The sequence below is a fragment of the Mus pahari genome, chromosome 15 (assembly GCF_900095145.1).
Source record: "Mus pahari chromosome 15, PAHARI_EIJ_v1.1, whole genome shotgun sequence".
Taxonomy (NCBI): Eukaryota; Metazoa; Chordata; class Mammalia; order Rodentia; family Muridae; genus Mus; species Mus pahari.
The window spans coordinates 75,165,838-75,181,205 of NC_034604.1; the positions used below are offsets into that span (position 1 = coordinate 75,165,838).

General features: G+C 46.8%; 1 protein-coding gene across 1 annotated transcript; it reads right to left on the reverse strand.

The window, feature by feature from the left end:
• Nucleotides 1-2,204: 2,204 nt before the first annotated feature.
• Galr1 (galanin receptor 1) lies at nt 2,205-14,544 on the reverse strand. Its single transcript, XM_021215051.1, has 3 exons — nt 13,881-14,544; nt 10,131-10,196; nt 2,205-2,522 (listed from the first exon to the last, which is right to left on the reverse strand). Exons 1-3 carry the CDS (start codon nt 14,541-14,543, stop codon nt 2,205-2,207), a joined length of 1,047 nt encoding a protein of 348 aa, XP_021070710.1. The 5' UTR covers nt 14,544.
• Between the last annotated feature and the right edge of the window lie 824 nt (nt 14,545-15,368).

The window sequence follows — 15,368 nt, forward strand, 5'->3', positions numbered from 1 at the left end:
GCTTCAAGGGCCCACACATTCCTTCTTCTGCCAGGCTGTAGGAAATGTCCTTGTGCCAGGGAGGTCACCGTCATCCACTGCCTCCAAACTGCCCTCGGTAATCACTTACCAGAGAGAAGAGGCTTGGCACATGTGTGGGCTCTTGCTGCACTCATCGGGGTGACTGATCTGCCCCAGGTCATGGGAACACCTTCCAGAGCTCTCAGTCTCCCATCCTCCCAGGAAGAGGCTACAATCAGCATTCTAAGTCACTTTAGAAATACAGTCAAGCACAAGGGAAGAGAAAATGGTTAGAATGGCAGTTTGCGGAGGTATCTTTCAGGAGCAGGAGCAGTTTGAATGGATGTTTAGCAAATTTGGGGTTCACAGGTACACATTGTCACATTCTTGCTGTGGCCCCGACCATTAGATGCTGCTGTCTGGGCAAGACCCAGCCTTACGGGTGTATGGACACATACGGCCAACCCTCATCCCAACGTGCCTTCTAGATAATCCCTGGCTCGGGGCCACAGTGTTGGCTTTCCATCTACGAAGTCTCTGACCAGAAGAAAACGAGGAACTCTGAGAGCATAGGATGTCTCTCTCACATGCAGGTTTGACCAAGCACCTCTGTAGACAGCGTGAATGAAGGAGGTATGCCAACATCCACAAGGACGGCTTTAGGTCCCCCAATCACGTCAGGTACCTTTTTCAAGATAAAGTATTTCTGCTCCAATATTGGATAAAGTGCAAACAAACAAACAAAATTCCATGCTTACAAATCTCTTTAAAATACCCAGCCACGCCAGCAGACACGCCCCGCCCTGGCAACCACTGAGAACTCTCCATTCCCCAGGATTCCAACAGTTTCCCCTTTTCTATCCAGAGACTGACTTAGGCCTTTGCAAATGCAAGCACTGTTTACAGGGAAATAGTCACGAAAATAAATGCATGAGCTATAAAAGTTAACGCGCCAGAAGTCTACGTTACATTTTTTTTAACCTAAACTGGATGCTTCATAAGGAGTCCTGATTTGGCACAGATGTAACACCCTTCTTGATTTTTTTTTAAAGTGTCTTGCTTTGTCTCCTCCCTCCTAAAATATTATCAAAGTCTTAAATCTAAACATTATTCTTCTAAGATAGAACAATTTAGTATTTTCACAGCATTTTCCTATGGCAAGTGTAAATAAATATGAAATTTGTTGTGAAAGTTACATTTGTAAGTCAAGTGGTGATGATTTTAACTCTAAATTAACATTGCTCCGGGGAATAATATTTGGGGGAAACAATCCTTAGACATTTGTTGGTACAAGTCTGCATAAGGCAGCATGTCTGTGTGTGTGTCTCTATTCTCCCACAGGGTACTTTTGTCTTCATTCATTCTGAATCAAACGTCTCTCCTGTTTTCTCCATGTACCAGGAATATCAAGCATGGGGCTGTTTTGTTCAGTTTTTCAACCCCAAAGAAATTATTAGCTGACTGGTTTCCTGGATTCTTTAGAGACACAACTAATACATTTGCCAAAAGCATCCTTAAAGCTCCACGCAGGTTTGCCGCAGTCCTCAGCAGACTTCCTGGAGTTGCTTAGTTCATCCTAAACTCCCAGTTCACAGGATTGTTTCATAGACGCATCACCACTGATCTCCCGAGATGAACTTGATGGGTCTCACATTCCCAGACAGACCTCTGGACACCCATGGGAACAACTTTGAAAAGCCTCCCCCGACTCAGATAAGGTGCCAGTCCACAAAGGATCAATAAAATAAAATTCACTTCTACGCCCATAGTTGTATTTCAAAACACAGACTATTACCTCTCTTCTCAAAATTTAAAAAAAAAAAAAGAACTTTTTCCCTATATTAACTGGCCTTAAAATGTGGATTTCAAATATTCTTCACTACTTTACAGAACTTGCTTTATACCATGGAAATCAAAACATATTTGTAGAGTGCTGTAGGACTTTCATTCCTTGAGAGACAGAAACTATACAGAAGTTTCTTTTGTTTCATAAATACAATTATAGAGTAAAATGAAATTGGAAAATGATCTTCAGTAGACCCACGAGTTCCCTAAACAATCAAAGTACTTTTACCACTGTGGAATGTAGTCGGATTGATAAGAACTGCTGTGAGGAGAACCAGCTGCAATGTTACTTGGTAATTCGCTGTCCTCCTCTCTCTAACACACATGGGAGCCGGAGGTCAGGAGGCTCCCGCAAACCTTCACACGTGAGTGCAGTTGGTGGATGGCGGGGTATCTATCCGGCTCTTGTTTTCTTTAGTATCACTGCGTGGAGATTCATCACAAACATGACACTTGAACACTTGCTTGTACGCCTTCCGGAAGTTTTCTGAGAGAAAGGCGTATATGATGGGGTTCACTGAGGAGTTGCTGTATGCCAGGCAATGGGCGGTGATTCTGAAGAAGAAGGAAGCTGGTGTCAGCGGGAATGCTCCAAACTCAGCCCAGAGGTGGACGACGTGATGGGGCAACCAGGATATGCCAAATACCACAACGACCACCAGGACGGTCTGTGCAGTCTGGAAGAGAGAGTAATGGAAGTGGGTTGGAGAGGGGACAGGAGCTGCAGGAATACACCAGTTATATCAGAAAAATACAGCGCTCTAAAATACACCCCAACAGCATTCATAGGTACTTTCTTAAAAGAAAAAAAATTACTTGTTATGTCAGTTCACTGTAACAGTCTTCAGACACACCAGAAGAGGGCATTACGGTGGTTGGGAGCCACCGTGTGGTTGCTGGGATCTGAACTCACGACCTTCGGAAGAACAGTCTGTGCTCTTAACCACTAAGCCATCTCTCCAGCCCTCATAGGTACTTTCATGAGATCACACAAAAGTGTTAAATTTGATCTCACACAACACTTGTGTTCCTCATCTCAAGACCCAGCAGGGACCTAACACAGTCCTGATTCCTAGGCATGTGTAAAGGATATGCGGACTGTGGTAAGTGTGAGATTAGAAACAGATCAAGACTAAGGACTGTTGCCTAAGCTAGAACTCTGCCAGCAGCCAAGAGATGAGGCAGGAGGAGCCAGAGCTCTGGACCAGTGTGACCTTTACACAAGACCCCCCCCCAACTCAAGAAAACCAAACCAACACAGCAAGCCTCTTCCGGGATGCACACCAAGTCCCATCAGGAGTCCGGAGCTCAGGCAAACCCGGGTGCACACAAGTGGGAGATGTTGGTGTCTCACGACTGAAGGCAAGGTGGAGACTCTGGGGATCTAACATTGTCACAGCCATTCCCAGAGCATCATGGAGACCACCAAGGCCTATGGCTAGCTTAACTTGTCTTAAGTCAAAAGCACTCAGACACACGAAGTAGGTCTCTATGTTTCTTAATGATTCTCACTACGCAAACAACAGAAAGAAAGTGTCCTTGGCTCATGATCTCAAAACAAGGACACAAAGACCAACCGAGTATGGTCTGTGTGCGTGGGCAAGGCCTCCCTACCAGCCACCAACCTAGAAGGCAAACAAACCTCAGAAGACATTTCTAAAGGACACGGCTGACAGGTCTGTGCTACATGGCAGGAGTCTTTCTCTACTGCTTCTCATGAAAGCAAGTCCTACAGTTCTAGAATAGCGGTTCTCAGACTCCCTAATGCTCTGTGTGTCTCCTTATGTTGAAGTGACCACCCCCCCAACTATAAAATTATCTTTGTGGCTACTCTATAACTGTAATTTTGCTACTGTTGTGAATCATCACGTAAACATTTTTAAAGACTGAGGTTTGCCCAAAGGACTGGTGACCTTCAAGTTGAGAGCCACCGTTCTAGAATGGAAAGTCTGAAATATTGCACGGCATAACCGACATCTCCAAGACTGAATCCTGACTGCAAGCTAAGACTACAGTAGAAGTTTATCACTGAGGAGGTTGAAAACCAGCAGGTGGTGAATGGCCAGACTTCTGACACAGAAGGCAGAGAGAGCGAGGAGGGGTGCTGGATTTCAGTTCAAGAACAGTAAACACCACAAGACGGGGGGGGGGATGGGAGAAGAAAGCTAAACTCACTACCAAGAGGCATTCTAGATCTTGCACAATTATTGGCCAGGCAGTGGAGCTGCTCACCATCTTTGGAAGATGGTAAAAACCTCCTCAAGACCTGATTTCCTCCTCCTTCATGCAGATTAACCAACAAAATGATTCTCAGATTGTACCTGGACCATGTGAGCACTAACCAGCTCCACTATTAAAAACCCACAGGCAGGTGTTACAAAGTGAAAGCTTACCTGTTAAGTCCACTTACTGCCTGGGCCACAGAGCAAATGCAATTAGCTCACACATATTACGGAAGTGTTTGCTATCAATCCATTTGCCCATTAGTGTGTGAGAACTGCCATTCTCAGGCCATTCAATCAAACAATCTATAAATGATTGTGTTCGAAATACAGGAGAACACACCCTCCTCTGTTTGTGACTTACCCAAACAAGCCTTTAAATGTTTACAATCCCCCTGCTTTTCTCAGGAACACGCATCTGAGCCAGGTTCTTTTTCATGGTCAACAAGTATTAGAAGCAAATACTGGGTGCATGCTCCTATGAGCTAATGTCTATCTGTGGCTGCTCCTAAGAGCTTAATAGAATGCTGCTAAGCACCCCACTGGTCCAGCGGGGAATCTCAGAGAAGCTATTCTCTCCAGCACGGTATGTCTGTGTCCTTCACACAAGCCCTGGGCCTTAGTCCCAGCCTCAGTAGTATGAAAAGCCAGATATCCCGCAAGAGTGGGTTTTTTTTGTTTTGTTTTGTTTTTGTTTTTTTCCTTCTTGCTCTTTCAGAAAATGCTGGTGGATCTGAGAAGAACAAAATTTATCAGGAGAAATTCTGCCCTAATTAGAAACTCTCCTCCCTTGACTGATCATTGCCCCTCTGGTATAGAATTCAGAAAGCAATATATCTGGAGTTCATCGGCTCAAAGTTAAAGATCTGCTCAGAATAACACATGTGTTCTCATCTCAGTCCCAGGATTGTGGTAACTCAGCGTGCCCATCATTACCCGAGAGCATTCTGGGCCATCACTGAATGGGCCATGGCCCATTCAGTGGATAATAGTTACTGGATAGTTACCCTGGAAGCTGACTCTGTACAATGCTCAGGAGATTTAGTGAGTCCCTGAAGAACCGCATAAAAGCCACAATAAAAGTGGGGTTATCTCGTGCACCTTAAGTGAACGCAATTAAAGAGGTTTCACTTAATACTGATAGCTCTCCTGGCAGTAGCATTTCTACCCACAGACAAAGCAGGAAAAGCTGCCTCTGCTATATCCCTCTGAAATATCAGAATGCTCCAGACTCCCCTGCGTGGAAAGTGCCAGGACGAAACAGAGAGACTGCTCTGCATGGAAAGAAGTGCTTAATTTTCATTTCAAACACCACGTCCCCGTTTCTTACAAAGCCATTTGTCTTTGCCAGAGATGGTGTGATACTGGGCACACACAGTAGCTGACGTCATTCGTCCGTTTGGAGCACAGCATCCTACTTGCGACAGAGACGCTGTAAACACAAGAGAGCTCTGGCTCTTCCTAGTGTGCCTCCTCTTTCCTCCTAACCCCGAACCTGTCTAAAAACTATCAGTCTCCCCTGGTTTCTGAGTTGTTCTCTTCAAGTGATCAGAGACATCTGTCTTTTCTTCAAAGAGCCTCATTCAATGTGCCTAACAAAACTCGGCAGGGAAGGAAAGAGAGAGCACAGGGGAGACTGTGAGAAGCCCCAAGCAAGCTGTGTGAAGAACAGCCAGAACACTCACTGGACACATCAGGGAGCAGGCTATAATAACCAAAATGCATCTGTTGAAAGCACACAGATGTTTGTACAACATCAGTGGGCCTTTGACCAGGCTCCCTCCCAAAAGCACCCACCCACTGTGCTATCCTACCACCTTCCCAGCATTATGTAATGTTCTGGTTTTCAGTCAACCAGCCTCAAGCCAGAAGCATCTCTCTGCCTGTCAGTGCTTAGGCAAAGTCCTTAATAGGTAATTGGGCTTTAATTTATTTATGGAAAGACATCCTACCTTCTTCCTACATTTTCCTCCATATGGGAATAGCTACACAATGTGCCCATCACAAAGAGCCTTGCACAGAAATCTCATCTGCTGATGTGAATGTGTGTATCCCTCATAGGTTGAAATATGATTGCCAAGATGGTGGTATCAGGAGGTAGAGTCATTAGGAGAAGATGAGGCTATGAAGAAAGGGTACTCCGGAGTGGAACCAATACCCCTGTATAAGAGCCCTACCCCCCACTCCATCCATCCTCCATCCATCGTCTGCAAATGCAGACAGAGGGCTGGGGCTGAAAGTCTACCAGCACTTGATCCTGGAACTCCAGAATACAGGAAATACATTCCTGCTGTTTAATAAGCCACACCCTACAGGATATTTTGCTCCTGTCACATTAGCGAGTGGATACAGCAGAAGGACAGAAAACTGCTTGGCCACTGAGAGGACCTGGAGATAAACGACATCAGAATGAGCCAACAACCAACATCCGCAACCATTCATTTCTCCGTTGGAACCTATTTCCTTCCCGTCAATCCACTGCTGCAGTTTGAGTGTGCAAGGTCCTGGAACCACGGCTCACAGGTCTGCACCCTGTATGCCCTGCTGAGGACCGGGTGTGAGGTAGGGCCTAACTGGAAGAAGTCAGCCACCAGGGCAGACCTGAGCTTTCTCAGCCCACCCGCACTTCCTGATCCACTCTGATTTCTGACTGAAGACACCATGTGAACAGTCACCTCATGTTTCTGCCACCTTGCCTTTCCCCACCAGGTTGAACTCTACCGTCTTGAACTCTAACCCAAATAACCCTTCCTCCTTTGAGTTACTTCTTTTGGTGGATAACTGGTTACAGTAAGAAAAAGGATATGTAACACAGCCATTGACCCTCAGTCTCCATCAGAGTCCCATATCACCCCTCAATAGTAAGCACAGAGCACGCGTGTCCCAATGACCACGCCCTGCGCTGAGATCTGCGGGGGGGGGGGGGGGGAGGGGAAGGGTCCCCAGCTGATCTTCTGTGATTGGATACTGTGGTCTGTGCCTCGCTCTGCCAGGTGGCTCTTCCTTCTGTCTTTTTCTCCCTCCTCTGCTTCTCTCGTTCCCTCCCCGTCCCCCGAATCTCTTTCCTATGTCTCTCTTAGACACACACACACACACACACACACACACCCTACCATCATGTTTATTTGCTTCATGCAAACAAAAAAGGCAATTAAATCTATCAGAGGGGATCAGACATCTGTTCAGCAGCTGTGAAGGGCTAGTCTGAGGAGGGAAGAGAAAAAAAAAAAAAAACCCTTTTCAAATGCTCTAACTTTCTTGTATAGTGGGAATGAATGAAAGGTTAGTTTATATAAATATATATTCATTTTACATATGTACTGGCTTACAAAACGACCGCTATAGTCTCCATTATAAAATAAAGCAGAGGCTTCCCTCAGCCTCTCTTACGCGGTCTTGCATCTTTCCCTCAAACACACTGTTCTTTCCGGGAGCCTTTGAGTCTCTCACCAACATCTCGTCAAAGACAAAAAAGTGAGGGTCATCAAAAGTTTTGTTTCTGTTGCTCTTGTTGGATTGTGTGTGTGTGTGTTCTGTGTTTTTGTTGTTGTTGTTTTGTTTTGTTTTGTTTTGTTTTTTCGAAGAGTAGTTTGACTCTCTCAATCAGAGTAAAATCTCTGTGTTGTTTTTCGGTCCTCGGGATTCAACCACGGGCCTCTTGCATATCAGGGGCAGGCTCTACCAGGAGAGAATATCCCAGACCTTTGCCATTTACTTTTTTATTTTTAGATAATTTGAGTCTTGCTAAGTGATTCAGGTTTGCCTTGAACTCTAAACTTGGCATCCTCCTGTCTCAGCCTCCCAAGCAGCTAAGGTCAGAGGATCTTACCACCTGACTTAAGTCTTTAGGATCAATAGTAAATATTTAGCATAATTGGTAGGCATCTTCTTCACTGTTGAATCCTAATAAGCCTCCTTGTTCCCAGTGTGTGTCTGTGTGTGTGTGTCTGTATGTGTTGTTTGTGTGTCTGTGTTTGTATATGTATCCGTGTGTTATTGCTGATGTGTGTGTGTGTGTGTGTGTGTGTGTGTGTGTGTGCTTGTGTATGCATGTGTGAGTTCCTGCTTGTGGAATCCAGAAGGCAATGTCAGATATCTCTCCTCGGGAGCAATCTACCTTGCTTCTTGATTAGGCAGGGTCTCTCATTGGCCTATAGCTTACTGACTAGGCTAGGATGCAGGTCAGCAAGCCCCAGGGATCTTCCCCAGGGATCTGCCCCAGGGATATGCCTGTCGCTGCCTCCCCAGTTCTGGGATTACAAGTGCACACCAAATGCAGTTTTTCTTCTTTTCTTTCTTTTCTTTCTTTCTTCCTTTCTTTCTTTCTTTTTTTTTTTTTTTAAACTCAGAGTCTGGAGACCAAACCCAGTTTCTCTTGCATGCGTTCCCTTTGTTGACTGAGCTATTTCCCCAGCTCCTGGAAGGATGTTATTCTCCAACATTCCTCCTACTGAACTTCTATGCTCTTTGTTTTTCTCTTGATACCACCTCCCAAAGGACGCCTGTTCCTTTGAGAAACCAGAGGTCAGCTTGTTCCCACACAGTACCTATGAAGAGCAGTTCAAGGAGAAATTACACGACGTCCTTAATTGCCCTTAAGGACTCATTTTCTTGGAGGAGAGAAGTGTTGCTTAAAAAATAATAATAATAATAGATTAAAAGAATGTTAGCACTGCATTAAAATGCAGCATTGGAAGCAGAGGAGAAGAACACAATATTCAGGGTTGACTCCAGTCACAGGCCTCAAACTTCATCTGTTGTTATAAAGAGAGATCTGCACCTAAAACTAAGCCCACCTAGTGACTGCTGGGATGTAAGAGAGGGCCAGGGGCAGAAGGCTGAGGGAGTTATTCTTAGGCAGTTGGTGTGTGTGTGTGTGTGTGTGTGTGTGTGTGTGTGTGTGTCTGTGTCTGTGTCTGTGTGTGTCTGTCTGTTTGTGTGTGTGTGTGTGTGTGTGTATCTGTGTCTATGTTTCTGTGTGTGTGTGTCTATGTGTGGGTGTGTCTGTGTGTTTGTGTGTGTGTATCCTTGTGTGTGTATAAATATATAAACGATGGTATCCCAAATGCAAGTTATTTTGAGCTACCAGGAGTAAACAGGTCTCTTTAGGAGGCAGAAGCAGGAGGATCAGTATAAGTTCAAGGTCAGTCTGTTCTGCATCACAGGTTCCAGGACAGCTAGAGTTGCATACCAAGATGTGAGGGGTATGGGTCTCCTCCACACTGATGTGAATGAACAGGGAAGGCAGAGCAGGCTGTACGCAAGTCAAAACCTTTAGAGTAAATACGATTATCTGAATGATTATTTACAAAATATATATAACTGATCAGAATAAGTATTTAGAAAGGAAAAAAAGGCATTTAAAGATACGTTCAGTAATGCGTGCGGGTTAAAACGTCTGGCTATCTTCCCTCTAATAAAATTGTCTAATAATTTCATTCTACTGTCTAAACCTAGAAATCACATAGATTTCATTACAGTAAAAGATAAATTAATCCTGGTGTGTAAAACAGTTTGCTTCAGTGAATGAAAATGCAGTGGACCCAGGAAATTAGAAGCTTTTAGTATTATTACGCAGAAGAAAATGTTAGGTGGGATTCCCTAGATGAGAAAGAGGGATAGGATCCCAGTGATTTTTCTTTCTGTCATTTCCAGGCCAAGGACAGCCAAGATCTAGGTGGCCTGCCCTTGAGGCTGAAGAGGGTGACACGCCAATGCTCTCCCCAGTGAAAAGCAAACTGACAGTGTTGAACCATCCCTAAGAAGTTCAATGCTAAATATGCAAATTAACATCACAGCCTCTCTGAGTTCTCCCTCATCTAAACCTTTCCTCTGGAAGGCTGTCTGTCTTTCCTGGCCTCCCTACCCTGTCTGGTGTTTACCTGCCACCTTCTTGATGTGACTCCTGCTCTATCCAACCCCCTTAGCTGTGGCAGCTCATGAAAATGTCCATCTCAGTCAACTGGTTTTCCAACCTGTGCCTGGATGTGAAAATAATTTAAAGCAAAAATCAACTAAGCTCTCAAAAAATGGACAGAAACCGCATCTGTCTGTGAATGTTACCTTTTTCTTGGATGCTTCTGACTTTTTTGACATGTTCTTCAGCTTTTTATGCAGATGATTAAGGACCTGCAAAACATAACCAGATGAAACAGGTTAACTTCAGGTTTTACTTACACACTGCCTCTTCTTCAGTGACAACCACTGAGCTTAGGTATGGTAACACTAGTGCTTATAAAACAACAAAAAGAGAAATGCATTTTAGATTTTAAAAAGCCCTGAATCCAAGCAGCTGACTGTGTTCCGAAGTATCCTTGGAAGACAGAGCACACCCAGATCTGGATAGAGCCACAGAGAACATAAACCAGGCTCCCAGTTTCTTGGAGAAAGAGCCTCTCATGAAGTGGGGTGGCGCTTACTCAAGCAATCTCCTGCTCTTGGGGCCTTGCTTCTGTCAGAGAATCCACATGCCTAAAATCACCAGGTCCTATTACATACATAGGACACAGAGACAGCTCCAGACATATTGAAAACTAGAGGTCCAGGCTGTGTAGGTTCACCATCCAGGGGAGAAAGCCAACGGAACAAGGAAGAGAATATAACTGACAGTTGTTCAGTGTGGTTGCCCAGTCCTGCGACAGTTCCTGGAGCTATCTATGAACCCCTCTCATTTCAAATCTCTAGGACAGTGGTTCTCAACCTTCAGGTTATGACATCTTTTGCAAACCTCTATCTCCCAAAATATTACAATTCATTAACAGTAGCAAGATTACAGTGGTGAAGTAGCAACAGAAATGATATTATGGTTGTGGGGGTGGTGGGGATCGCCATGACATGAGGAACTGTGCTAAAGGGTCACAGCATTAGGAAGGTTGAGAAGACACTGCTCTAGAGCAAAGCACAAGCAGGGCTCCTTTCGTGTATAATTCAAATGCTGTGCAGTCTTTAGACAACCCCCCGTAGGAATTCAACATTGCTGGCGATTTTTGTTTGTTTGCTTGTTTGTTTGTTTGCTTGTTTGTTTGTTTGTGTTTTTTACTATCCTGCAGCTTTTATACTTAGCATACTGTCAAGGAGATAAGATCACTTTGGAAATTGAAAAGTCACTTCTGCTCTCTCTTGCCTCTGTCATACGTTGGAGAAATGATGTGAGTGTAACCATTGCTATTGTACATAGGAATTCACAATCTGCACTTTCTCCACAGTGCCTGCCTTGCAGGGTTGGTCCTGGCTCTTTTTTCCTATTCTGATGGAGAACCTGGAATATACAGCAAGGAGCTTGGAATGGACTGGATTTCTGAAGAAGCGCTCGGGGAGTAGATGTGTGTTCCAGCCACCTGGATGTTTCCCTCTAACACCACAACATGGAAATAACGTAATTGAATTGGCCTTACTGCCGAAGTCTGTTCCACTCAGCTCCACTCAGCTCTAATCAGCACCGTCAGTCACGTCCTAATTGAGGAACCTCGGGATTCAGTTACCAGCCTTCTCTACCTGAGCAGCAAAGCAACCACCCTAGCAGCCATCTGCAGCATGAATTTCTGTCTTCAAACTTCTTGCCCTATTGAGACACTTCTCACTGCCTGAAACCACGTCAGTGTCTCACAACCAAATGAGTCTTTGCTTGCTATGGAAGCAAGTGGATAACTGGCTGATACACCAATGTTGGAGTAGCTCTGTCCTGCCTCCAGAAAATACAGAGAAGTTTTCAATAGCAGCAATCTGAAAAACTTGTAAGAGGAAGGTAGGGGCTGGAGCCAGGCGCCTGCTGACAGAGTCAGGGCTGACCAGCTCGCTGGCAACGGCCAGCATGCTTGTGAATCCCTATATGTAACAGCAGCAACGACATTCATGTCATTTCTCCCCAATGCGACACTAGCTAGAGAGCATAACAGCTCCTAAGCAAGTGTTCTTCCTAGCTGGAAACATCTTTTGCATTGATGTTACTATTTGCAAACTTATTAAAACTAGCTTATGTCTCTGACAGGTCTGCTAAGTGCAAAACCTGGAAAGTAATCATAAATCACTAGAGATGCTGAGTTCCCGAAGGAAGTTGTCTAAAGAACACAGATTACAATACTATGGATCACAGAGGAAAACAGGATGGAGGAGACTCTGCTCTAGGACGTGAGCATCGGCGGTGGCCAACTTCTTGCTGTTACCTGGGTTTAGTCAGGCCAACTGAGTTGGGTCCCAGTTGAGCAATATGAAGCACCTAAGAACACTGAATTTGCTGAAACATTCATGGAGATGATTCCAAATGTGTTTTTTCTTAGCTCTGTTTCTCTTCTATAGCTCAGGCTAGGGATGGACTGTCAGCTCCTGAAACTCTTCCTCCATCACTTACCAGCCCTACCATCTGGTCAGTCACTGCGTCGCCCTGAAAGTACTTTTTATTACTAATAACATAGAGATAGCAGCTCCCACCCGGAGGTTCACTGGGCACATTCATGGATGGGAGCCCTCACCCCATAGCTCCAGGGGCATAGCAGACTTTGCCTTGCAGAGACCAAATGAATAAATCAGCCACTTCCAACTAGCAAGGCTGTCGTTGCAGGTTTGAGCCAGTGGCACTCACTGAAGTAATATTGCCACTCAAAAGAGACACAATCGTATCAGACGAAGGTGGGTGATGGTCTTCTTTAAATGTGTGCCTTAGGAGTGAAATGTAAGGAACCGTTGCTTTTCTAGACTGGGGGGGGGAGTGTTGTATGTGGTCTTGCTGGCACAGACAAACAAATTGGGAGTCAGGGAAGGATAAAGTTACATGAAAACCTCAGAATTTACATTGTAGAGATTTTCCATCCACTCCAACTCGTTCTGATAGTACCCTGGAAGGGGATATTACGACAGAGGTTACCCCAAGAACCACAACAAGTGACCACCAACAATACAGTCGGGATTCATAAACCATCGACAAGTAGCACCTAAGACGTTTATGAGTTTGGTTACCATAAATGCACAGTGTTGTGTAATACCTGGGAGGTGTGAGCCACCAGTCCTTCCCAATGCAGGAGGACAGGATAAACACTCAGCTCCCCCAGCTGTGTGTCCTTGTTCACTGTCTGAATCCTTAGCACTTGTCCTTCTGCCCATGGTTCCCCGGGGACTTCAGCTGGGTCTCTAGGGGAAAGAGGGGCTTCCCACTTGGTTTTTAGAATGCTAAACTAAAACCCGAAGCCCTGAACCTGATGTGCTGAGCCATATGGAGTCTGGACTCTGAAAGCCCACTGAGGTGCAGGTGCTGATGTGCCGCTTTGTTGGAAGAGCTTGGCTCCAGGGACCACCACACTAGCAGGTCTCAGCAGAGAGCTAAGAGGGGTGACTAGAATCCACCATGGCCCATGGCTGGCTCCTAGAGGGACCACTGACTGTGCAGCCCCCTTTGTTTCCGCTGTATTCCTTTCTTGGAGCCCACCGATTTTGTTTAAAAGCTGCTGAAACTAAGGGGGCTCTAACCTTTTGAGAAGTGATCCAAGACACACAACTGCCTCTCTGAACCCTGAAGTGATCAGGTGCTGAAGAAGAGCAGAGAGAAACTCTTTCTATTCAACCAGAACTGCAAACTTCAGGCACTCTCCCCACCCCACCCCTACTACCCCTTACCTGCCATCTCTCAAACTCTAAGTTAACTTTTTTTGCTCCACAAATGATATCGGAGCAAGCAAAACGAGACAAAGTGAAATGGAAAGGGATAGAGAGTGGGGGAGTGGCGCGGAGATATGAAGCTCCAGGAAGCGCCAGGACGCTCCAGGGTCAGGGCCAGGGGTCACTATGAGCTGCATAGGAGCCTGGCCAGCACTTCTCACTCACCTTGGCATAGCAAAAGCAGATGAGCAGTAAGGGAAGAAGGTAGCCAAAGACGAAAGTGCACACCACATAAGCCTTTTTGTGGAGCTGGTTGGGCCACTGCTCCCAGCAGAAGGTCTGGTTGCTGTCCCGATGGAAAAGGCGCTGGTGGTAGGCCACCGGAGAGGCCATGGCGATGGACAGCGCCCAGATGAAGCCCACGCCCAGCAGCGCGTTGCGGGACACCCTGAGGGAGGAGGAGCGCCGCGAGTGCACAATGGCCACGTAGCGATCCACAGACATCGCAGCCAGGGTGAAGATGCTCACGAGCATGGACACGGTGAAGAAGTAGTGTATAAACTTGCAGATGAAGGCGCCCAGCACCCAGGTGGGCAGTGCGTACACGGTGGCCTGAAAAGGGATGCAGAAGAGCAGGTAGGCCAGGTCTGCGATGCTCAGGTTGAGGATGAACAGGTTGGTGGTGCTGCGCGGCTTGCCCGGTTTGCTGCGCGCCAGCACGGTGATCACCAGGCTGTTGCCCAGCACGCCCATCGCGAAAATCAGGCCAAACACCACCAGCGTGATGAAGTTCTCCACGCCAATGCCGAAGAGCGGCCTGAACTCCGGGGCTGGAAGCTCTGGGTTGCTCCCATTCCCATCACTGAGGTTCACAGTAGCCAGTTCCATCACTTACTGGGACACCCCCTTGGGGCGCTGTGCAATGGACAGAAGCACCCTGGGGAGTTGTGCCAGCCAGGGAAAACCGGCTCTGGAGATAGCCTAAGGTCACCAAGTGGCCCAGGACAGAGCGGCGAGAGCGCGCGTCTCCGGCTAGTACCTCCCGCAACCGGCAAGAAAGCCTGGAAGAGCGACCCGGGCCGTGCCAGGTCACACTATCCTCGTGCCTGGTCTGGCTAAAGAGGAGGCGGTGCTGCAAGTCCCGAGCTGAGCCTTTCCCGTGCGGGGGCGGCAGGCTCCAGAACACAGAGGTACGGGTCTAGGCGACTCTCACTGCTCGCAGTCCGCAAGCAGGGCGGGCGGGACTCCTCCGCAGCTATCCGCAGGCGGAGAATCTTCTGCGCGGTTATGGGTTCAATAATCCCTTGGCCCTTGTGGGCTGCATCCCCTTGCTTTCAGTGCCTTGAGGTCGCACCTGTTGCTTTGAGCCTCTTCTTCCCGCCAAGCTCTGATGCACACCTTCAATGGTGAAGAGGGTCGCTGAGCTTCCCGCTCTAAGATCCACCTCCCTGCCTCGCTGGCGCTGGCGCTGCGGCTCCCTCTTAATCCCGGGTCCTCTGCAGGGCGTACGTCTCTCACGGATCCCCAGTGGCCGGCAGAGATTCTGCCGTACCTGAGGGACTGTGAGTATTCAAATGCATCCCGCCCCCACCCCCGTGTGCATTCTCAACCAGATAGGTGGCAGCCCACCACCTTGCTGGGAATGGGGATCCGCTCTACGTGCTGCCCCGCTGCCACTCTGGTCCCCGAAAGCGACTGTTGGCGCTGGGGGCT

Coding starts and splice junctions, on each gene's coding strand:
- Galr1 (XM_021215051.1), bottom strand. CDS start 14,543: ATGGAACTGGCTACTGTGAACCTCAGTGATGGGAATGGGAGCAACCCA. Junction 10,197..13,880: donor TCTGCTTTTGCTATGCCAAG/GTGAGTGAGAAG, acceptor TATGTTTTGCAG/GTCCTTAATCATCTGCATAA. Junction 2,523..10,130: donor CAGAAGCATCCAAGAAAAAG/GTAACATTCACA, acceptor TCTCTCTTCCAG/ACTGCACAGACCGTCCTGGT.